We start from the raw sequence: 25,607 nt of genomic DNA, 5'->3' as shown, positions 1-25,607 counted from the left end.
AGGTCAGAACAGAGCCCAGGGGATAAGCACACTGACAGATGTATGAAACCTGCCTCTAACTCAAATCCTTTCCCATCATATCCAAATCATAGGTCATCAAGGAGCCTCCTCCACCACCACCCCCTGAGCCAGTAAGTATAGTCCTTTTCATATAATTATACTGTCTGTAATTATACTGTCCGCAGCCATTGCAATGTATGACACTGACTTAGATCTTCAGATCCACTATACATGTCAAATGACACCTCTGAGGCCAAGAGAGAGTCTGCTGGGCCAAGACAACATTATCTCTGCCATTATCTCCCCTGTACATACACAGGGACATAGAAGAAATTTTATAGGATCATTGTTTCAATCGGACCTATAATATTTTGTTCTGTGCTGCTCCACAAGAAGCACATACAAATGAAAATCTCAGGTTGATGTTGTAGTTCTTGCTTAGGTAAAACTTACTGTTTTCTGTGGGAGTTCAAACTGAGTAAGGTTTAGGGTGCCTCGTATTGGGAATTAAGGACCTGACTTCAAACCAAAGGTTGCACAGCAGAGCCACAACAAGTTATGTGCTCTTTGTCTATTTAGATTTCGAGCCCTCTGGGACAGGGTTGTGTCTCATTGAATGCATCTACAAACCGTAGCACAATGAGGCCTTGGCCTCAGTCGAGACTTCTCTGTGTTACTCTAATATAAATGACATTAAAAACAGGAAATCTCTAGTATAGAGCCCTGACTATTCCCATTCCTTACATACAAGCAGAGTTAATCCATGGAAAAATACTTGCATAAACCCACATAAGAAGGTTACAGTTTGCTAACTTACTGTAACTTGGCATCTGGCTGAGGAAGGAACCACAGCTGCTGTTTTGTGGTTGCTAGAGGCCACCATTACTGTCTCCAGGATCCTGTTATTTGTCCTGGGCAGCAATACTGTGGCAATTTAACTCTGAAATATGCATCAAAATCTTAATTGTTTAAGGCAGTTAGCCTTATTATGAAACATGAGATTTCAGTGTCTCCACATTCTGCACAGGTTTCAAAGTGAGCCATTTTAAGATTCCTATGAATTTTGAAATATGCAACTCAGCTCACAGACTATACATCAAATTCTATTCCATCTGTTAGGCACCTAAGTGGACTGTGGCCCTTAAATGTGATTCTGTTCTAATCTGTTCAAGTCCCCTAAAAATCCATTAATTTATCTACTTTTACAAAACACTGGGCACATCTACATATGGCTGTACAACACCATTGTTACTGCACTCTGCCAGTCAAGCATAGGTTTCCTTTGCCACTATGTCACTGTAGCAATGTGCCATAAGATTCATGATCGCCAATTTTACATCACTGTAGTGTGTTTCTGTGGTGACGCAGCACCTTGTGTAGACATGCCCACTGTCACCTTAGCCTTAAAGTTAAGTCACAAAAAGCAGCAAGAAGGAAAAGGACCCACCCACCTCTTGTATTAATGGGTTTCAAGGACTTGAGCAGTGTGAAAGAGCATCACAGTTAGGCACCTAATAGGTGGAGTCAAATCTGGTCCTGCTTAAATAGCATTTACATTTCCAGAAATAACATTGGATGCAAATGCTAACTATTCATTTGCTACATTTTTGCATCTTTGTCCATTTGCCGGGTTTCGCCATCCTTGTCCATCTAATCTTTCTCTGGATGGGCTTTCTATAGAACATGTCAACAGATTATTTAAATACTCTGGCTTGAACGTCTACTGATATAGTCTGATTCTGAATGCATTTATTTACAAATCAGTGGGCACATCCACATGTGGCCCTACAACACGGTTGTTACTATGTACTATGTACTATATTTAGTACTTCCAAGAGGAAGTACTAAATGACTGCACAGTAACAGCATATACCATGCCATACTAGGACTTGCTGCTGTGGCTGTTTGTTCTGCCACTGACTCCCCCTGGGTCCTACTGCCCCTGGCTCCTGTCATCTTTGACAGGCAGCCAGGGGCAGAAAAATATTAATTTTCTAAATTTTTTAGGGGCCCCGAAGGCCAGATAGAATAGCATGGTGGGCTGAATGTGGCTCATGGGCTATATTTTGCCTGCCCCTGCTATGGATGCTATGTCTCCATAGCATGTTGCTATGGTGACATAGTGTCACATGTAGATACTCCCAGTCAGTCTTAAACAATGGTGGGTTAGATTTTCGTCAACTTTATGACATATATTCTTTAGATATAAGTGTTGTTATGCACTTTGAATGTGGTGCACAGGATACCTTATATGGGTGCTTCAAAACTGTAATAAAATAGAAGTTATTAATATTTTTAATATCCATTCAGTAAAATGCCATACAGTTAGGCTTGCTAGTGACCTGAGTCTTTTGGCTTATAGAGCAGCAAAACACTTACAAACATACTTAAACTGGAGTGTCATCTAAGTATCTTCAATTTCACTCGATTTGAGCAAGGCGTGTCCAAAAGCCTGGCTTCACTGAAGACAACAGAAACACTTCCATTGCTACTCTCTGACCAAGATATCACCCACTGGGCTCAATGTTTTGCCAGTCATGGCTGTGACAAAGAGCATGCATGAATTATACCTGCAGGTGTATCATGTCTAACTCAATCTTAAGGATGACCTAGCAAAGGGAAAATAATTGGATTTGTGGCTTTGTTTTGTTCTTATAAAGAAAGATGAGTTTTACATGGCTTTTTTATCTTAAAAATTAGCAGTAATGGAAATAATAACATTTGGTTTCCTTAGTTTTCACTGTAGGATTTGTAGAGGTGCTGCCTCACAATCTGCTTAGCTGTGTAAGTCTTTACATGGAAGATCAAGGGGCACTGCATAGTTAATAGGCACAACTTTTTTCCAACGCATTTCATTGGCATAAGAGAGATAATTAACAAAAACGCATTCGTACATACATACATACATACCCCAAAGAATGAATTTGCAGAGTTGCCTGAGGGATTTGTACTTTTGCTCTTATAGATTTCTAATAGGAAATTAGCACCCAGATCACACTGACAGATTTGAAAAACATCATCCAAAAACTGTTAAACAGTTTCAATAATAATCCCACCCTTTCTCTATAAATCAGGTTTCGCTTGTTTTTCTGATAGAAAAAAATCATATTCCCCAGTTTTCCAGAAACATACCATTGCTTAGGGAGATCAGTATGAGGCACTTTGCAGTTTAGTCCAGTAATAACCATGTGGATCAGCACCCAGTTTGTTTAAGGCACTGAGAGAGAGTGTTGTTATAGCTAAGGTTTGCTGGGCCCCTCTCCCTACCGTTCATGTTTTGTGGACCAAGAGGAGACAATGGTCAAATTTCTTCAGCTGTCATAAATCACTGTAACTCCAGTGAAGTCTCTTTAATGCTCCTCAGCAGGATAAATCAAACTGTAGTCAATGAAGCTCCACCAATTTACATCAGCTGGGGATCTGGCAGTGTGCCTCAGGGGATGTCAAAACATGCAGTTTTATGAGCACTAAATTAAGTTAAGCAAGGAATGAATGGCAGCCCTGAAATAAAAGACAGATCAAGACTCCTCTGCACTCGAGGTAATTTAAAAAAAACAGCCCCCATGTGGCAGATGAAACCTCCTGAGCTTTTGGGCTTATTCCACATTCAGACCTAGATGTGAATTGTGTATTGTGAGCTTATTTCCACAAAGAGCAAATTGCTACAGCTGTCGTGAGAAGAAAGTCTGATGCACAGAGCTGGAAGCTGACAGTAGTGGCCTTTCTCCCTATTAGGTGACACATGACACATCTACACATCACCCTACGTTGCCATAGCAATGCAGTACTTCACTGTATAACATCCTATGGCAGCGTAGCAATCACGTGAGCCTACATGTGACTAGCAGCTACTTTGCCATAGTGGCACACTGCCTTGTTTTAGCACGCTGCTACAGTGAAGTAGCAGCTAAGCCTAACCGTGTGCCGCACACTCGGCTTAGCGTGGACAGTGCTGCACCATGCTTTAGTAGTTACTGTAGGGTGACATATAGATGTTCCCACAGTTCCCAATACAATTAATACATTTTTTAATTTGACTAATGGATTGCCACTTAGTCCATTATAATGTACAATTTATCTCCACTTTGTCTTAAAAGTCAATTGTGATCTAAAAACTTTCTGCATATTTGACTGCAAATAAAAGCAACCTGAAGAGAAGAGAAAAGGGGAACTGACAGTTGTCTTTGGCTTTCCTAGTTAAAGTTAGAGCTGGGGAGACAAGAGGCTTTTGTTCATGGTCAGTACATAACTATAATATCCACAGCCAGATATCCAGGGATAGGACCATATGATATTCACTTGTTTACCATATCCCCAGATTTTAAAAAACAGCATCAGCAGCTTCTTCTCTCCTTCTTTCCCAAAGGAATCAGATGATGAAGATGGATTGCCAAAGAAAAAATGGCCAACTGTTGATGCATCTTATTACGGAGGCAGAGGTGTTGGGGGAATTAAAAGGATGGAGGTATTAAGGGCTTTTGAGTCTTGCATTCCTGTAAAAACCAGAATGTTTGATTGAAATCATTGTACTATGCTTTCATATGGTTTTTAAAAAGTTATCAAGGTGGAAAAGAGACACTGATGTTTAATTAGGATATCTACCTGATTTAACCTGCCTTCCAAATAGGCAGATATCAAACGGTGTCTCTAATGAAATGGTTCTGAAATTAGTAGCAAATACAAATTTGCAGGTTGCAAAATGGGATTAGAAACAGCAACGTTTAGCTTATTAGCTGAGATCCTCAGCTGGTACAAATGAATTCAGCTCTCTGGACTTTCATGGAGCAGTGCTAATTTACACCAGCTGAGGGTCTGGTCCAAACTATGTCTAATTGAATTAAAACAATGGCTTCTTAGCCCCAGTGGTTATGCTTTCAGAATTAAGGAAAGAATCCTAACTGCACTAAGTTGTCCTGGGAGAATTTCACTCTAGAGAGCCAGAAGCTAAGCAACCCCATACATCAAATCCTGCTCTTGGGCACCTGTTCACAGATCCCACTGAAGTCAGTTAGAACTCCAGCACCATAATTTTATCCTTTATTTTCAATTTATAATAAGATGTGGTATTAGGATAAATCCTGCATGTTCTCATGTGGCTGCGCAATGCTTTTTGCTGAGGAACCAATTCTAATGAGCAAGTATAAGTTACTCTGCAAGTTTTGGAATCAGTGGTCAAGAACCCATTTGTAGATGCCTTTGTCACTTCTGAAACGGATGACAGCAGTTCAATCTGCTTAGGACTTTCATAAAAATGACCAAGTAGTTTAGCTAATGCAGAGCTATCTGTTTGTTGAATGAAATTGGCAATACGGGACTGGTTATATCTGTGTCCATGCAAAGTATGCCTCCAAATGCATTGAGGTTAATCTGCCCTGAATGCTATTCCTCCCCTAGCCTTTGAGATCATTTGTACCATTTAGGCTAGAAACAGAGGGCATGTTGACATGTGCCCTGGAGGTGGGCACTTTAATTAGAGTGGCTCCAAGAGCTGCTCTAATTAAAGTGCCTGTAGCATCTTGTGTATCAGCATCCATGTGCTTCAAAATGGCAATTGGGGTGCTTTATCTAAAGCTCATTGAACGAGCTTTAGTTAAAGTTCCCCCGCCACCATTATCAAGTACAGAGACACTGATACATGAGACGCAGAGGCTGGCTGGATGGAGCACAGTAATTAGCATGCTCCAGCAGATGTGATTAATCAAGTCTTTTCCAACACACTGTAATTACAGTGCATCGGAGCAGCCTCTGGACTCATGTGCAGGCACCCACACATTGCATTTGTCCTTGGATAAACTGACCCTGTATTTGTCCCAGAACAAAAATATCCTGGAATTGATATATACACACATTGCCTCTCTCATCAGGATTTAATGAGTGACTAAATGTGGTGCAATTTTTATGCCGTTGATTCAGTGATACAATCCTGAGGTAACTGTACAGACATACTTTGCAATATCCCTGGATAAATTATTACTACCTCAGGTTTGATTGCCTTCACAGTCTAATGTATGGTTCCCCTGAATATTCAGGCTTTTGCCAAAGTAAAAATTTGAACTGTCTTGATAGCTGACTGTGTGAAATTGTGCAAAGAATAGGTTTTTGAGTGGTCCTCTTTCAGGCTATTGTTGTTAATGGGCAGGGGGGTTGTCTCTTGCTTGTTAACTGCTGGATGCCTTTCATAATGGATAGTTCTGACAGTATTTTTTATTTTGAAACCATCATTCTTCCCAGAGGCAGTGACTGAATATTTCACCATCAGTGATAGGAACTAGATTAATAACACCATCAGATTAAACTGTAATCAGTCAAATTTCTGCATTTACAACCTGTTCTTATAACTTTAGGTGAGATGGGGAGACAAAGGATCCACAGAGGAAGGGGCAAAATTAGAGAAGCCCAAAAATGCCATCATTAAGCTGCCAGAACAAGAATATGAGCCATGGGAGCCTAAACCAAAGAAACCCTATGTGCGAAAGCCACCTTCCCAAAGGAAATGGTACACTCCAATCAAGGTAATGGGCCTACATGTTGCCTTTAAAGCACAGGTCTTTCACCCCATGCATGTCACCATGTACAGTGTCCTAAGGATAGATTATGTTAGGGTAGATAGTGGGGCAGGGGGAACCTGTTTAGAACACTGTGACTATCCCTGAACTTTGTTCATTTCTGGGATTAAATATTTCATTGGTCTTGGGCTGCTTTTTGTGTTTCTTTTTATGATACCTTTTGCTCAGGCTATATCTCATTAGGAAGTGCTCTGAAGCTCACAAGAAGGCCTGTTTTCATGACTGTGCCAGCTCAGTGAAGCATTTGTAAAAGGTTCAGGTGGTGCAGATAAGGTGGCAAGGCTGTGCTTGTGGTCACAACAGTAGACTAGGACTGATGCAGTTTAGCACTACTCCCTCCCAACTTTATCACAAATCCAATATGTGATTTTTGACCAAGTCACTTAGCTTCCCTGTGCCTCAGTTTCTCCAGATACTCATTTAGCCTTTATCACTGCAGTTTTTCGGTATCTCACTCATTTTCTTTGACATATTTATCCTCACAACCACCCTGTAAGGTATGACAGTGCTGTTATTGCCATTGTACACATGAGGAAATGGAGACAGAGTGTAAACTCAGAGCCAAATTGTGTACCATCTAATTCAGCCCTTAAATGGAGTTAGGCAGCTATGTATGATCCTATTCCACACTGCTTAAATCCCTGAAAATCCAGTCATGCATCCATTTTTGCAATATGGCATTATCACAGCCTTAAAATAGTCACAAAAAAGCACCAAGGAAGAAAAAGACCCACTACCCTTTTGTATTAACAATTTTTCAGGGGCTTACATAGGGTGAAATAGGATTACAGATAGACACTTAATAGATGGACTAAGATCTGGCCCTTAAGTAACCTGCCTGTGGTCACAGGAAATTTGAGGCTGACCTGAGGCTGAACTCAGTTCTCCTGAGTCCTAGTACAATGCTCTATCCAGTAGATTATCCATCTGTTAAATAGGGATAATGACTATTATGTTAAAACCTATATCATTATCGGTTCACTAATGTGTGTATTATCTTGAAATACTCAGCTGGAAAGTCCCCGTGTATTTAAAAATAAGAATTGTTTTAAAGCCTAAAAGAGCAGTCAGTCTTTTGGATGTCTATCCCTGCAAAATCCACAGTCCAATCCATTATGGCAGGGCTGTCCAGCTCCTAAGCACCCCATGGACACACCGTACAGTCTACATGCCCTATAGTCTGCACCAGGAAAAGCTACAGTGCCCCGAGGATGCCCACCCCATGGATGCCTCTCCCTCTCCCACATTGCTGCACCAGGTGCCCGTGATCCCCACCACTACACCACTGCATACCAGGCTCACCTTCATCTCCTATGCTGCTGCACCACTGTGTCTCCTGGGGTAGAGGCAAGAAGCAGCAGCTGGAGGAGGCAGAGGGAGTCCAGAGACTCCAGCTGCTGTTGTAGTGGCTGGGCAAGAGCCTGGGGGCCACAATTTAACCCCTCATGGGCCAGGAGCTGGACAGCCCTGCTTTATGGAACCAATCTCCAGCACAATATACACAGACTTTGCATCAAGCCTTTCCTAACCTGCCTCCTGCCTTTCTGCACCAGCTGTCAATATTGCTTGTACTGAGCTGGCTGCCATCTTGGTGTGATTCCAGGAGGGTAAATTTGGCACATTGTGTAAAATGCCTGGTTTGCCTATGTGCATGACATCACTGCGATGGGTATGCAGTATCTACACAGATAATCAGTGTATAAAGGGTAATGGGATAGAGAAACCTGCATTGTGTGCAGATGGTTAAATACACAGGAATGCTGCAGCAAAGTGAGTGTAGTTTAATTTCATGTTGTTAGCTCAAGTATTTTTGGTCATGTCATACATTTTTGATTCCAGGGCAAACTTGATGCATTATGGGCTCTGGTTCGACGAGGCTATGATCAAGTCTCTCTTATGAGACCACAGCCAGGGGATAAGGTAAGGTGTCACAAACACTGTCATGTCACTTCTTTGTTGTCAGCAGCAATGCTCTTTTTTTCCCCCTTCCTCTAGAGAGCTTGTCTCTCCGGATGACCCCCAGGCTAAAATCCATCACAAGATCCAAAGGTTTGAAGATGAGCTAAAATGTTTGCAGTGGCATCTATTTAAAAGTATTGCTTGTAATGTTCAATAGCTGTCTCTCTCTCGCTGCCATTTGAGAAGATGCAGGTAGAGACAGGGGCATTTCAAAAGACATAATCATGTCTCGACTGATAGCCATTGCTCGTAGAATATGAACTCCCTCTTCAGTGGTACTGCTTTTTCCCTTCCCTTCCATCCACAGAGATACAATTCAATCAGAATCTGGCTTCTTCATTTTTTCATTCTTATAGGCTTTTGGGGCACCTATACATGTACCCAACCCCTGCTCCAACACGTTCCAGATAGAACACATTGGAGCAGACTTAATTAATCAAGCAGACTAATCAGAACATTTCAGCAGCTTTGATGTCCCATGTATTCAGCAATCCCAAATTTCAAAATGGCAGTGGGTGTACTTTAACTAAAGCTTATTGAACAAGCTTTAGTTAAAGTACCCACGCTGCCATTTTGAAGCGTGGGGATGCTGAATACGTGAGACACTGTGGGCATTTTAACTAGAGCAGCTCTCCAGAGGCCCCCCCACCCAAACATTTGTAAAGCCCTTGGTTTTGAGTTTCATATGTAATACTAATGTTTTATGTAAACACTGTCCATCATGCCTGAGGGATATATAATACTTTACAGATTAAATATAAGAATTAAATGACAGATTATAAGAGAAATAATAAATTTGGAGATTCAACAGCAGGGCTAAAATCCTTTCCTGCATTCTATACGTGGACTTCAAAATTCTAGAGGGAGGATCTCCTCCTTCATTAAATGCTATGGACCAGATCCCCTGCTCACATAAATTGACATGGCTATGCAGAAATCAGTAGAGCTAATGAATGTGAGCTCCAGATCTGGTAGCTCAGACTTTCAAAGTATCCTTTTTACTGGGTTGCTCCTGTTGATTTCATCCCATTTACACTCTGGGGGTTTCTTCTTTGTGGGAGGAACTCTTTTGCAGAAATAATGCATGCAGGGAATGGGATGTCCTGTATGTTTTCAGTCACAGGTTTTCCTATCTCTGGGCTAGATTCCTCATGAAAGTGAAAGGAACTTTGCCCTTCCTGTCTCTCAGATCTTGGTATCATCCAGGGCCAGATATACAGATGCCCCAAGTCTGTAGACTGCCTTATGTTTTCCTTAGCAGCAACTTAGTCAGGAGCCAGCTGGCTGTTACCCTAAAAAACTCCTTAACAGGACCTGGCAGAATAATACCCATGCGGTTAGTATTATTCTGGAGGGACAATTGCATACAGATTGTCTGGTGTTGCTCGTGACCCTCCCACTTTCAAATGTGGATTCCTTCACTGGAGCTATGGAAAGGATGGAGGGAGCAGATGGTGAAGTTATCTTTCCCCCTTCTCTGGCCCTGGTCACTGTGTTCAACGCCCCGTTGTCAAACAGAGTCTGGGACAAACTAACCAAGTTGTGTAATGGCAGTGCAGTCATAATCATAAGTGCCTATTTTGATGACTTGAGTGTGTCCTGGGTCACTGTTTTGGGCTTCTGCTCATGGGTTAATTTCATCCTTAACTGCAGACATAGACAGCAGTTCTAATTTGCACCATGTAAGGCAAATCAGATGCATCCTTCTGGCTCCTGGCAAACTGCTGGTGTGACTGTTATTTGAAGGCCAGCTGAGCATCCCTGCTTCAGTGTTTAGACATCAACAATCTCCATTTTATTTTTAGTATAAAGGAATTGAGAGCATAAATTCAGCTTCCTATGCTGCTTTGTAAAATGGTCTAACTTGTTTTACCAAACTGGGTTTCCTTAGGCAGCTGGGCTAGAGGCACCTTATTTACTTTTTAAGCACAACTCTGGGCTTCTGAATAGACTCTTTAGGCCCAGCTGTATTTTGATAGCACTAACATTGTATAATATGATTCTATCCCCAGCCTTTCACTTGCTCTCCTGGTAAATTTCTATCGGGGAGAGCACAATCCTTCCTCTGTTAGAGTAGTCAAGAAACATGCAGGGGGCTGACTCAAAACAGGGATTCTCAGTTACTTGCCTACAAGCCTTCTAAGTGGCAAAGAAGAAAAAAACAAAGAGAGGCTATTTAAAACAGAGCAAGCTGAAGGATTATTGTATTACAGGGGAACATTAGAGAATCAAATATACATCTGGGAAATAGGGTGGAAGGAATCCCATTGAGCCAGTTTCAGTGGCAGAATAGGGTAATCTCTGTTCTGTGGTCTATGAAATTAGCTGAAGCTGAAGAATATTGAAAGGAAAAGCAAGATGACTGGACATTATTCTGTTTTCAGAACCGAAAAAAAAACCATTGCCGAGGGTTAAACCTCGGTTCTATATTTCATGGAAAACATCAGTGCAGAAGGGAGCAAAATTCTTATTTATTATTTGTTATGCAGTTGTGGCTAGGGACTCGCCAGCCAACACTGGGCTCTGTTATGCTAGTTGCTGTGGAGGAAATTTAGGTACACTACCCAGTCTAAGAGCATTTGGCACTATAGGACTTTCTATAATAATAAGAGCAGGAAATACAGGGTCATGCTGCGAATAGGTAGTCTAATGGACAGTACCAGTTACACTGGTAGTTTGAACTGCGACCGATACTGTCTATCATGGTGTGCCTATCATCAGAGTACCTAAGACTTTCCACAGGAAAAGTCTAAGCTGCTACTTCTTATTCACTATCAGCTGTCAATCACTAGCAGGACCTTAGCCTCCGAGCCAGCCAACTGGAGAGAGACATGATCACTCATTACATGGACAGGCTGGCAGTTCTAAGCTAATTTTGTCCTCATTCTCCACTAACTCTGAGAAGGAGCTATTGGAGAATCTCAAAATATTTGGTGTTTTTCTTGAAATTTCAGCTCCTGGAGTTAGGTGATTTATGAGAACCTCAACCTCCCTCTCCTCCCCTCTCCCCCCATTTTGAAAACTACATTTATGAACCTCCTGGCTGCGTAGTAAAGATTGAGAACATGAATGCTAAAAGCTCAAAACCCAGAAGGCAAGAAGCACACAAAAGCTAGTATTCAAAAATAATTGTCCATTTCCCCTCTCCCCACCATTTTTAAGTCAATACTGTGATTTGGGGTGAACTGGAGGGAGGGAAGGGAAGGGGATGGCAATGGCATACTGTGGTCAGATGAAGGTGTTTTGTGTCAGAATGGAAAAGAAATGCACAAAGCCAGCTCAGTCCCCAAAAGACTAGACTCATGATGCCAGTTAAAATTCCAGCAGAAACCCAAAGGTGTGAGCCTTGGGCTACTGGAGGGGTGCATGGAAGCTCTGACCTTTTTAACTCAAAAAGTTGCATTTTTACATTTTGGTTTGAAATTCCAAATTGCCCAGAAATCTGCAAGCCTTATTTCCCTTTTTATTCTTTATTTTGAGCTGGAAATTTGGAAGGTGGTATATGGAAAATGGGTTTGTGGAGGGTTTTTTTTCTTCTCGTTCCAGTAATCTTTTCTGGCTAAAACCGACATATACAGAAAGCATTTGGAAACTTAAAATTAGATGGGTGTTTCATGTTCTAAGGAAAAATGGCCATTTGGGTAAAACATTTGTAAAACAATTTTCCCTCCCTGATCAAGAAATAAAATGTCCTGGAAGTATATCTGTGGTAGAGGAGATTGAAAAGGTTTCATCCCAACTTCTTTGTTTTGATACAATGGAAATTTTCTTGAGGGAAAAATTCCAGTTGCAGCAAAACTGTTCAGGTTTTTATCAAAAAAACAGAAAATAATTATGTTTGAAAAAAACTGTATCCCTGAAAATATTAAGAAAATTGGGAAAATAATTTCTTCAAATTTTTTTTAATGGAAAATGTGCTCCATTTTTCAACTAGATTAAAAAAAATGTTTGGTCCTTCAGCTATGAGGAGCCAATAAGAGTGTGCAAAGCACAGCTCCAGCCTGCTCACCACCCTGTCCAATTAACTTCCTTGGTTATTATTTATTGATTAGCTTTACACTCGAGCCTATCCTGATGGCTCAGAGCAGCGTGCAATAAACAAACTACCTCCAGGCAGGACTCCCCATATAGCCCTGCAGAACCAGAGAACTCCAGTTCTCCCCCATCCCCGACCTCCACCTGCCTGCCCAAATCCTCCCACCAGTCCCAAGTGCTACTCATGTCCAGGTCCAAGAAAACTTTTCCACACCCATGCACCCCCTTTCTCACTGTTCCTCCTCAACCCCTGGGGAGATTCTCATCCACATTTCATCATCCATTGAGGCAGCTGCAGTGTTGTCAGCCCCATCCACGTGTTGAAAAATCACAGATCAGGTGATCAGTGTATACAGTGATGTTTTTGCCTTCTGGGCCTTGACTCTTGGTAGAGGAAGCTGTTCCATGCCAGAGGCTTTGTGAGCAGCTCAGGGTGGAAATTCTAGCTGACATGCACATGCAGAAATGTAGGGACTTGCCTTTTCTGTTGCGTGTCCTGGGGTAGAAGAGTTGCTGCTCCATCTCTGTCTCTCCCAGTTTCCCTCCTTAAGCTTCCCAATTTCTTCCCCCTCCCAGTCTCACAACCCCTCCTTCATGCTTTCTTTCCTCACTCCCCCAATAATCATGTGCCCCCATATTTTTTTTCCGCTTACCCTTACAATGCCCTCCCATCACAGTTCCCTTTCAAGACTCCTTTATTAATTTGCATCCCCTCAAGGAACCATCAAGACAGCCTGGCCCCCACCCCCAGCTTCATCTGCACTGAGATCCCCTGCTGGGTCTTCAGAGAGGTGTGAGGCCTGGCCCTAACCCCATTCTTTGACAGCAACACAAGCAGAGGAGCTGGCATAACCGCCATAAGGCTAGTCCAGCGTCTGATAGTGGTAGCAAGAGAATTTGAGATGAGAAGCACAGAACACCTAGAATAACCAGCCCGAACCTTTGTGGACAGACTAGACAGCAGAGGTCTTCACAGGTCACCGGTGGCTTCTTGAGAAAACTCCTGGTGCTGGCATGAGGGGAGTAAGACCAGGGACAGGTTTTTACCTAAGATCTTAATCAGGCAGGCAGGAGCCACTTGGCAGAAGTGCTGATGTGGATTGACAGCAAAAATTCAAAAGCACTGGTTGTGTCATGCACACTCAGGAAAGATCCTTAACCATTAAATATTGTCACAGCTAAATGGATCAAAGACTATTCCCAGAGGTGGACAGTCCCTGCCATGAAGAGTTTGATGAGGCTGACAGAAAGGAGAAGGCATCCCAGTTTTGCCAGGAGGAGCTGGTACCTTTGCCTTGAGTGGTCTGTTTCGGAGTATGTTGCTCACCTGGGTTCTGCAGCCCTTCCTTAGCAGGAGCTCCTGTTCCACAAAGCTTGAGCACAAAGGGCTAAACACACACTTGGCACTAACCTGTCATTACCCATCAGGCTGTTATTTGTGGGATGGATCGCTCTTTCTGCTCTTCAGCAGCAGAAGCAGAGGAAGAAATAGTGCTTGGGTGAGAGACAGCTCACCGTTCTGCCTTTTGTCCTGGCAAACTCGTCCTTGTGGCTATTTATGCAAAAGGAGGAGTTGCAGGGATGGGCTTCTATTTTGGGGTTCGTTCCAGGGCCCTTGTCAGCATTGTTGTTGGAGAGGGGCAGAAACTGCTAGGTTTGATTTTATAAAGTGACGTTAGCACTGGTGAAAGGGGACAGCTAGACAGCTCTGGGAATGGAGGTCCTGCTCACCCATACTCTAGGGGTGAAAAAGCAGAGGAGCTGTGCAGAGTGTGCCAGCAGCGGGATGCCTATTTTTTATTCCTTCCTGCCACTGATATGCAGTGTGACCCTGGGCATCTCATTCACCCTTTGTTCCGTGCTTTGTTTTCCTACTTATCAAACTTGAGGGACAGTCTCTCCTTTGTAAGGTACCTCTGGCTGATGCTACCTTGCTAGGTCATATACAGCCCTCAATGAGCTGGAGTATGTAGCTGCACTGCAAAATTAGGCCATGGCCTGACTCTGACCCTATCCCAGCTCCTCATCTGCTCTTTCACATTAGTGTGAAGTGGATGCAAAACATCACTGCTCGCAAAGGGGTGGGCTGAAGGAGTCTCATTTGCACACTACACAAGTGTCAAACAACTAGGGTGTGAAGGAAGGGAAGAATACACTGGTGATGTTCTGTGCTCCTTTTGGGTTGAGGTAGCTGGTGGAAAAGGGCTGTGGCATGTCACTGGTGCAAATGGCACTCTAAAGGACCTGCGGAGCCAGCTGTATGGACTCTGTAACACCCCACCTTCCCTAGCTTCTGAAGTGGAAGAGGAGGCTTTTGGAGACTTGGAGAATGAGTGGCTGAAGCATGTTACATTCCAGCCATCCTGCACAGCTTGTAGCAACCCACAGAGGCCACTGCAGCAGGGGGGTGGTAAGAGAGAGCTGGCTTGGTAACTGCTGCCCTACCCTGCACTCAGAGGCCAAACAAACCCTCAGCAGTTCCTGTACAGCATCGGTATAAGCCAGTTCCGCACCCCCACACTACCAGCCCCAATTCCAGACCTGGCAGTATGGGCCTGATCTGGGGATGTCCCAGATGCCAGCAGGTATATGTTAAAATCCCTTCCTTGTACTGGGATGAAGATGAAGCGCACTGTTCAAAGGGCCTGTTTAGTTGCTGCTTTCAGCAAATCCATTCCATTTTGCATTTCAGCACATACTGTCACAGGAAATTCTCTGAGGCTTGGTTTACCAAAGAAACCTCAGCTGAAAAAGAAAGCATTTTTCTCCCAGCAGAATCACTCTCGTTTACTTTACACTTTTAGAAAATGATCTTATTTTTATCTCTGGAAATCACCTTCCAGGAGATGAGAACTCAGACTGGATAGGTTGGATCCTGCTTTCCTCTACAATCTGTAGATCTCTGGTGCTTACATTTATAAATACAGGACACTTTCTTGGGATGAGCCAGTGGTCTGCATGCCCTAAGCTAGTCACAGGGGAAAAGGTCTAGACTGACTTCTTAAAGCTGAAGTTATATTTGATGCGTTTCATTGCTCAATAGTAGAGAGAGAGGAGAGATTGGCAACCAAAAATTTGCTCCAACAGCTGTTGTTTGGTGGCATAATACTTGGAATTTGGACTTCTGGGTCTGATTCAGATCTTTGCTGTTGAATCACTGTGTGACCTTGAGCAAGTCACTGCTGCCAGGATTTTAAACAATGGCTTGGCATCTCATAAGCCATGAACTTGGTTTTCAAAGGTACTAGGCATCCTACAATGACAGGGGGGTGATTTGGAAGTGCTCAGCATTTCAAGGACTTGGGCTTCGGCAATCTCTGATTGCCCATCCATAAATCAGAGGCTCCTCTCTTGATATTTAACAGCTACATGCCTCAGTTCTCCCACCTGTAAAATGCTAACACCACCACAATACTTATCTTCCTTACAGCTGGGGCAGTTATCAGTCTTCCTGGATCATGGTGTATGCATGAGAGCCACCCAGACCTTAGATGCATATGCCTGGGCAGGAATTTTTTTTTTTTTTTTTTTTTTGGAGGAGTAGAGGCTGCCTAGACCTTCCACCATCCCTTTAGGGCACTGAGACAGAATCCAAAGACCAGACAGACCAGAATCCAAAGATCAGTCCAGATGTTTGGTGCCTCCATGGCTGCAGTTGTATATGTGTCTGGGAATCAAGCCCAGGTCTCCTGTGGGGTAGGTAAGGGCTCTACCACTGAACCACAGGGGATAACCCTTACAGCTGTGAGGCTTAATTAAAGTACTGCCTTAGCAAAAAAAGAAAAAAAAACCCCTAAAACATTCTAGACAAACAGGACTAATTAATTACTAATACCTGTTATCAGGCTGCCACCCAGAGGTGGGCAGCAGTTTGAATCCAGCCTGTGCCTGGGAACAAGTATCATTCTACACTGGTTGTCTGCATGGCAGTGCATGAAACTCATTCTAATTAGTTCTTTCAAATCCCAGTAACGGTCTCTAATAGGATTTGAGCCTGATTTTTCTGTTCATTCGGAGATATGATGTAATCGCCCAACCAGTAATTGACAGTGCTACAGGGGGTGATGGGACAGCAGCACTCAGCCATTTCATACTGCATGCATCAGAAACCTTTGCCTGGTTCTTAGGCTTTCTTCTTTTGCTTAACCTTTCTGGAGCCAATTACCTTCATAAGTAACTGAAAAATTAAAGAGACAGAGGACACTGCCTGCCACAGTAGGTGTTCTCACTTTGTCACTTCCAATGAACATGAGCCCCATTCAGTGCCTGGGTACCTTTTTGCAGTGTAAGGTGACAGCCAGCTGTAATGGGTACCATGTGGAATAAAGTTCCCAAGCAAGCAGCCAGTGCCTAAACACAGCTGGAAACATGTCATAAGTGACCTGGAGAGGTATCTGTATGGCAAAGAGCTCCCAGGATGGCTCAGCTACTCTTGTGCCAGTTTATATTATTACTATCCTAGGGGTGGGTCATATACCCAGGGAACCAAAAGCACATTCACTGGGAACAGCTCACAACAGAGTTTCCTGCAGGACAAGGAATTTTCAACAGGCATAAATTACAGGGCTGGGCTGTTGTCAATTTGAGTCACCACACAAAACTAAAGGGAGTAGTGAGCAAGGAAGGACAGGTTTTGTGACTGAAGCACTGAGCTGGGACTCAACAGACCCTTATTTTACCCCAGACTCGGTATATCCTTGGGTAAATCACTCCAGTTCTATGCCTTGGTTCCCTGTGGATACAAAGGGGTTCAGGACTTTGAGTGGCTCATTCCACTGGTGGGGAACAGGGCTGCGGATTGAGGAATGGTGCTGTTTTTACCCAGTCTTTCGGTCATGTTTACGCCCCAACCCCCCACACTTACATGGAAAATCTCTCACATCTCATTACCAATGGCTTCCTTTCCTCTTGTATTCCTTGGTGTGACACCTCAAAGTAGTAATGTGTATGATCTGAGTTAACTGAAAGGCTCTCTTGAACTGCTTGAAGTACCCCTTAAGATTCAGTACTCTTCAAGGGCTGATTTTAGAAAGTCAGACAGCTGTGCACCATGCTTGCACATGTAGTTATTGGTGCTCACATGCAGCCACTCACACTTCTGACTGGTCAGGCACAGGTATCCAATACATGCACACAGTTGCACTAACTGGACATACATCCTTATGCACACATTTCCAAACTGGTAAAAGGTCCATACCTTAGAACAGCAGGCACACAAACACTGAGCTGCTTCCAGTTAGCAGGAGTATTTGTATCTGTTCTTCAGCAAAACAAGCAACTGTTTCCATTTAGGAGGTTCCAGGTCCCCAAAGCTGACCAAGGCATTTTAAAATTAATAGACTGGTCTATCAGCAGAAATCATATCTGTATCCAATATTGGATCAGACTGTTCCAGGGGTTGGTTTGTTTTTCTATGTTGCCCTCTATCTGATTATCTCAGAGTGCTTAGAGGCTGGTTTCCCCCACTCTCCCTAGTCTTCCAGGTGCAGGGAAGGAAAACCAAGTCCCCACACAGCCTGGCTGAAGTGGGGAGGATTGGCTTTGAAGCTTCCCTGCCCCCAAGAGAGCAGGGAAAACAGCAGCCATAGGCAAGGAAGGTAGGGGTTGGTTCTTACGTGTTTTGGAGACTTAAAAAGTCCACAGAGGCTTGCAGGTCACAATCTGTCTGCACTGGTTGGTTGGGCAGGGGAGGAGGCTGAGAGCAGAGGTGCATTCACCCTTGTAGCACAGGTGGCTGCTTCCACACCCCCTTTGCCAAATCCTAGATCCACCCCTGCATTCCTCATTTCTGCTGAGGCCTAGAAAGGCTAAGGTCAGAAATGTCATAAGACCTCCTTAATTCTACATGACTTGTTTGTGCATAAATGGAGACTTTGGTTGTGACTCCATTATTATTGTTGCTTATGTTGTGGTACATATTAAATTGCCAGTTACGAAACACAGCCCCATTGTACCAGGCGTTGCACTACAGACATAATAGGAAAACAGAGCCCACCCGAATGAGTTTACAAGCTAAATAAATAAACCTATTAAAGGCTGATATAGATTCCTAGATATTAGGGCTGGAAGGGACCTCATGAGACCATCAGGTCCAACCCCCTGCCCAAGGGGCAGGAAGTCAGCTGGGGTCAGATCACCCCAGCAAGATAAGGGTCCAAGCGGAGGCCGCAGGAAGGCAAGGAGACACCACCCGAGCAAGACAGGTAACAAATACTAGGAGTGCCCAGGTAAGAAACAGGGGTCCAAACAGTCTCCCAAATCGGGGGGTGGCACACACAGCTAGGCAGGGCCTTAAATGTCTATATACCAATGCTCGTAGTATCGGGAATAAGCAGGAGGAACTCGCCCTCAGAATAGCCAGTTCAGACCCAGACATAATAGGGCTTACAGAAACTTGGTGGGATTCATCCCATGACTGGGCAGTTAGCATTAGGGGCTATAGGCTTTACAGGCGGGATAGAGAAGGAAGGAAAGGCGGTGGTGTGGCGCTCTATGTCAAGGAGCAATACACATCCTCTGCCAGCAGAACGCAGTCAGAGGAGGGGCAAGCTGAAGTGCTCTGGGTCAAGATACAAGGGGGCCATGGGGAGAGGGATTTAATGGTGGGGGTCTACTACAGACCCCACAACCAAGGGGAGGAGCTGGACCGGGAATTTTCAGGCCAGCTTCCAGAGGCACTTAAGGCAAGGGATGTAGTAGTCATGGGTGATTTAAATCACCCAAACATCTGCTGGGAGGAACAGTCAGCCATGTCGGACCGTTTCAGGAGGTTCCTGGCCGAGATACAGGACCTCCACTTAATCCAGGAGGTGCACAGTCCCACCAGAGGAAATGCCCTGTTGGACCTGGTCCTGGCCACAGGCGATGACTTGGTAAGGGCCCTCCAGGTCCTTGACCACCTGGGTGATAGTGAATTCACCATCCAGCGCAGGGTGTCAAGGGCCTGCAGCAAGGCGGTAGCCCTAGACTTCAAGAGGGCCAACTTCAATGAGTTGAGGAGATTAGTGGGAGAGGAGCTGGGGTTCTCGAGAGCAGGGGAACTCAGTGCCCAAGATGAGTGGTCATTCCTTAAGGAGACGATACTCAGGGCCCAAGGGGTGACCATCCCAACAAAAAGCAAGGGGAGCAGGAGTGCCCAAAAGCCCCCCTGGCTCACCAAGGGTGTCTGGGAATGCCTGACTGCCAAAAAGGCGGCATATATCCGGTGGAGGGGGGTTGCTATCTCCAAAGAGGAGTATACCTCCTCTGCTCGGGCCTGTAGGGGGGCTGTCAGGAAAGCTAAGGCGGACATAGTGCTAGGACTTGCATCCAAAATCAAAGATAATAAAAAGTCCTTTTTCAAATATATAGGGAGGATGAAGAAAGCACCGGGAAACGTGGGGCCCCTGCAAGATCCTCTGGGCAATCTGGTGGTTGCGCCAGAGGAAAAAGCAGACCTCTTTAACCAATTCTTCACCTCCATTTTCTTGTGCAGGGACTGGGACTTCCCCACCGTGATGGAAGATAGACTCAAGGGGAACGCCTCCAGACCTCAGGTTGGGGAGGACCGGGTTAGAGAGTTTCTGGAGGGGCTGGATGTGTTCAAATCAGCGGGTCCAGATGCTCTCCACCCCAGGGTGTTGAGGGAGCTAGCAGGGGTTATTGCAGGGCCCTTGGCACGGCTTTACAAGTGCTCATGGTACTCGGGCCAGGTGCCGGATGATTGGAAGATAGCCAACGTAGTCCCCATCTTTAAAAAAGGGAGGAGGGAGGACCTGGGAAACTATAGGTCCATCAGTCTTACCTCAATCCTAGAGAAACTTTTTGAGAAGATCATCATGGAGCACATCTGCAATGGGCCGGCTTCAGGGCTGATGCTCAAGGGCAACCAGCACGGTTTCACTAGGGGCAGGTCATGTCAGACCAACCCGATTGCCTTTTATGATCAGGTCACAAAAGCATTGGATGCAGGTGTCGCCGTGGACATAGTGTTTCTGGACTTCAGCAAGACCTTTGACACCGTCTCCCACCCCATCCTCATTAAAAAATTGGGCAACTGTGGTATTGATGCCTACACAGTCAGATGGATTGCAGATTGGCTGAAGGGTCGCACTCAGAGGGTGGTGGTGAATGGGTCATATTCGACCTGGGGGGAAGTGGGCAGTGGAGTCCCCCAAGTCTCGGTTCTTGGGCCCGCGCTGTTCAATCTCTTTATCAGCGATTTGGATGATGGTGTGAAAAGCAACCTGTTTGAATTCGCTGATGATACCAAAATTTGGGGTGAGGTGAGCACGCTAGTAGGGAGGGAAAGACTGCAGCAAGACTTGGATAGGTTACAGGGGTGGGCTAGCAAAAACAGGATGCGCTTCAATACTGATAAGTGCAGGGTGCTGCACTTGGGCAGCAGGAACCAGCAGCACACTTATAAGATGGGAAGCGCCCTTCTTGAAAGCATGGAAGCAGAAAGGGACCTTGGAGTCATTATTGACTCCAAGATGAACATGAGCTGACAATGCGAGGTCATGGTTGGCAGGGCTAACCGGACCTTGTCGTGCATCCACAGGTGCCTCTCTAGCAGGACCAAGGAGGTGATCCTCCCCCTCTGTGCAACACTGGTGAGGCCACAGCTGGAGTACTGTGTCTTTACCTCTTGGTGGCCTAGTAGGCCAGCATCAAGTTAAAGGCTGGAGATGGCTCTGGGCAATGCCTCACCTATAGCCTGAATGATTAGTGCACTTTGCTGGAAAGTGAGAAAGGCAGGTTGAAACCTTCTCTAGATAAGGAGGGCCTACCCACCTGAATCTCCTGCCTCCTAAGCCACTCCTAACCACTTAGCTATTGAGCTAAAAGGTGGAAGGGACTTCTTCCTCCTTGTAGTTTTCCTGTGGCTAAAACTTTACCTAGCGGTATGCTTGTTTTTGGGGTGATTCTGTTCTTGCCTGTGTAGTGTATGTGGTCATGATGCAGCCTACTGTTTCCAGAAAGGAAGCACAGGGTAAGCATAGCTACACAAGTGCAAAGAGAGCCTCTATTCTGTGTAATCGCCAAAATGTATACTTCTGTGGCTATGCAAGTGCCACTTAGGTGTGCAAAGATTAAATAGGATTTGGCTCTTAGTATCTCAGTGTTGAGGGTTTAGTTGATCTGTGGGCATAATAAGGCAGGTGTGTGAGGGAGAAACCCTTCATTGACCTGAACTTTCCAGATGAAAATATGAAGGGCAAAGAACAAAGTGGTAGCTTATTTGTGCAGTGTTCCAAGATCCTGTCCATGTCTTGTCTGATTCATGCAAAATATGACCCTGTTCACTAAGGTCTGACAGTCTCCACCTTTCTACGCACCTGGGCTCTGCAGTCCTAACACTGCTGAAGGCAATTAATTACAGTTCGAGAAAGATCGCTTATAGTCAGTCCTTTGCGGGTTCTTTTGCTTTCTGCAGCAAGTAGCCAGTGGGCTGGGGCTGGGCCTGTTGCCACCCAGCAAATATGGCAGCAAATATTTGTTGCCATTGTTGCTAGGATTGTTAAGGCCTCCCTCTTATAGGTGGTTTACAAACAAGACCCCTTTTCCCAGAAAATGCCAAGCAGAATAATGAAGAAAACCTTTTGCAGCTAACCACTAGCTCTTCCTTGAACCACACAGCAGTCTGGTCAGCATTCAAATGTGGAACTGTGTGGTCTAGTGGTTAGAACAAAGGATGTGAGTCATCATGAGTCCGGGACTGTAAATGCCAGTTCTTCCCCTAAGGCTCTGCATGACCTTGGACAAATCACATGTTCTTTTAGCATCTGTTTGCTGGCTTCTGAGTGCAGCTGGGGTTTTAGGTCTGCTCTGGGCTTAGCTTTCATAGACCTTATAATGAGTTTTGAGTATGTCTAAGGTACTTTGAAATTGTAATTAATGCAAAGGGTCACTGCGAATCTGCAACAGTCTTAGCTCCCTTCCTAGCCATGATCCCAAGCTTATCCTTTTTGCCGCTTCAATGTTTCTGCGATCAAAATGTTGCGAGTTCTCCATGCCAGCTTCACTGGCCAACCTTGCCTTATATGCCTAGCATGGATAGTGGTAGTGTCAGTGCTGGGCTGTGAATAAGGCCCTTGCAGGGAGTTCGTTCTTCTATGGTATATTGACTGTAGACTAAGCTGTAGATTCCATTCATTTTTTGGCTCCCCTCTTAGGCACTGCTGTGTCTGCAAAATCATTGATCCCATCATCAAGCACCACAGCTTGCATGTCATCCAATGAGATTATGCATCCTTTGTGCCCAGAGCCCACATCTTTTCTGCTGCATGAACAACATTAGCCAGTATGGGAGCACCTGCCCCTGGCACAATGAGGAAAACCAGGTTTCTGTTGCTGGCAGCAGGCAGAGGAAGGCATGGGGAGTCATGCCTGGGACACTTCTGCCACTGGGTCCATACCTGCCTCTGTTTCTGTGGAGCAAGATGGGTCTCTGCCACTGGCAGTCTTGAACCAGCTGAGGTGCAGTGTGGGGTCTGGGACCAAGAGTCAGTTGAGAGTCTTGAGCACCCTGTGGAGCAGTCCAATGGCAGCTGAATATGTGTTACTTAATACAATCTAGAGATAACTCTTCCCACAAAGTCATAACTTTGCTAGGATATGATTGCACTTGGCACATGTTTCACTGCTTGAATGCATAGCCGCTGGTGTTTTAAGTGCAGTTAACACCTCCTAAGTTTAACCTGTGATGTGGCCCTTAGAGATAACCTAGGGGTGGGCAACAAAAATGATAAAAGGGTTGGACAGCAATTTTTAGTTAGTGCTGTAACAGCACCTGGCTAGGAGCGGGCAGCATAGCCAGATTATATTAAGTAAAGAGTTACACCAAGATGAAATTGATTAGAGGAGTGGAAACAGGACTAATACCCTAGTGTAACATAATTTGGTATATAGGTACTCTTCACTTTCCAAGAGTTACTTTCCTCTGGAGAAGAGTGACTTACAACAGTGTAAGACTCTACATCACATATCAGCTCCACTTTTACTATGAAGTAAAGTCTGTTTACTCCATGAGTTGCATGTCCACACCCTTAGGGCTCAATGTGTTTAGCTAGCACCCAGCACAGTGGGGCCATACCATTGCTTATAGCACCTAGATCAGGGGTGGGCAAAATGTAGCCCAGGGCCCAGATCCAGCCCGCCAGGCAATTCTATCCGGCCCGCGGGGCCCCTAAAAAATTTAGAAAATTAATATTTATCTGCCACTGGCTGCCTATCATGCGGCCTCGATGGCTTGCCAAAACTCAGTAAGCAGCCCTCTGCCCAAAATAATTGCCCGCTCCTGACCTAGATGCTGTTGTAATACATAAAGTTGATAGTAACAATGATTTGTGTGTAAATAATACCAAGGGGGTTAGGCTCACTTTTGTGCTGTTGGGCATTTGCATTCATATCTCAATCATCTGTCTTTGGACCCCCTGACTGTGGTATTCAAAGGCTTCACAGGCCACATCCCCATGAGCAGGAACACATTTCCCTGGGGACAAGCAGCAGCAGCACAAGGTGTGTAGCTGCTACTACAGGGAATGCCTGCACCACGTGTGCTCCAGCATGTGGCAGGTTACCCCGATGGGGGAGTGGAGGCTGGGGCCAGCCCCCAGCAGCCTTACCTGGGGTCCTGCAAGCCTCGGGGAGCTGCAGCCACAGTGCTTCTGCAGCAGGGAGCCTGGTCAGCAGCTGAAGCGTGGCTCTAGCCAGCCATAGAATCACAGGGCTGGAAGGGATCATCAGGTCCAGCCCTCTGCATGAGCAGGAAAGACATCTGGGGTCAGATGACCCCAGCCAGGTTACCATCCAGTCTTCTCTTGAAGACCTCTAGGGTAGATGATTGCACCACCTCTGTGGAGACCTTGTTCCATAGTCTGGGCACCCTAGTTGTAACGAAGTTTTTCCTAATGTTCAACCTCAAACTATCTTCCAGGAGTTTGTGGCCGTTGTTTCTAGTTTTCCCCCAGGGCGCCCTGGTGAACAGTTGTTCACCGAGCCCCTGATGTATGCCTCTGATATAGCAGTAAGCTGCAGTCGGGTCCCCTCTCAGCCTTCTTTTCTTTAGGCTGAAGAATCCAAGATCCCTCAGCCTCTCCTCACATGGCTTGCCATGCAAGTCCCTGATCATGCAGGCGGCCCGACCCTCTCAAGCTTTAGCACATCCTTGTTGAAGTGCGACACCCAGAACAGGATACAATGCTCCAGCTGCAGCCGCACCAATGTTGAGTTAAGTGGGAAAATCACTTCTTTGGTTTTACTGGAGATGCATCGATTGATGCATGCCAGTTTAACTGGTCTAGTGGCTCCTGCGTCGCATTGCTGGCTCATATTCATGTTGGGGTTTATTGTTACCCCCAGGCTCCACTTTTGGGTGGTGTATGTTGCTGCCACATGTGCCACCCTGCTTTTTTTTGGTGTGGGTTTTTTTGACCTCAGGATCTCCTGGGGTCAATTAAATGCCACCCTCTTCCCCACCATCCCCACGCTGCAAAGTAGCAGTGCAGGGAATGCCTGCATGTGCAGTGTTTGGTGCTGCAGCCACATACCACACATCCACGCTTGTCTGGACATGGCCACAATGTGTAATGTATTGATTCTCACAAAACCCCTGTAAGAAAGGGCTATCACCCATTTTTGTTCTCTAAGCAAACTTGGTTTATTTATACAGGGGCCAGATAAAACTAGCTATTAAGAAAGGAGTGAAGTTGATTTCTTATTTAAGGGGAAGAGTTACAATTTCATTTTTAGGTATTGGTGCCTCTTTAGGATTGAATTTTAAGATCCTCTTCCTTCAGCCAACTTCTGTTTATCTTCAGTCTTTTCACAGTTTGCTGACTGCAGTTATCCTGGTCATTAATTCTGAGCCCCTGTACACAATTCTATAGAAAATAATTATCCAAGAAAGAATACTAATACATTTAGGAGGTATTTGAAAAGTGAAACCACTAAAGAAAACAGACCCTTTCTTGTGATTATTTGAATGTCCTCATTTGAAACACAGTGACTGAAAATGAGAAAAAAAGAAAGAAAGAAAAGAACAATTAGTCCCAAGTTGCACCT

General features: G+C 44.9%; 1 protein-coding gene across 2 annotated transcripts in view; it reads left to right on the top strand.

The window, feature by feature from the left end:
- The window catches only part of ANTXRL (ANTXR like), a 94,419-nt gene that overhangs the window by 59,271 nt on the left and 9,541 nt on the right, over positions 1-25,607 (top strand). For both annotated transcript variants that reach the window (XM_090057286.1, XM_090057285.1), the window contains exons 15-18: positions 93-131; positions 4,367-4,465; positions 6,345-6,512; positions 8,406-8,486. In XM_090057286.1, coding sequence (XP_089913412.1) covers positions 93-131; positions 4,367-4,465; positions 6,345-6,512; positions 8,406-8,486 — 387 coding nt within the window. The remainder of the gene's footprint in view (positions 1-92; positions 132-4,366; positions 4,466-6,344; positions 6,513-8,405; positions 8,487-25,607) is intronic.

The sequence above is a fragment of the Crocodylus siamensis genome, chromosome 7 (genome assembly GCF_052110815.1).
Source record: "Crocodylus siamensis isolate JL-2025a chromosome 7, ASM5211081v1, whole genome shotgun sequence".
Lineage (NCBI taxonomy): Eukaryota > Metazoa > Chordata > Crocodylia > Crocodylidae > Crocodylus > Crocodylus siamensis.
Note: the sequence above shows the minus strand (reverse complement) of the source record. Positions and strands in the feature narration are given on the sequence as shown.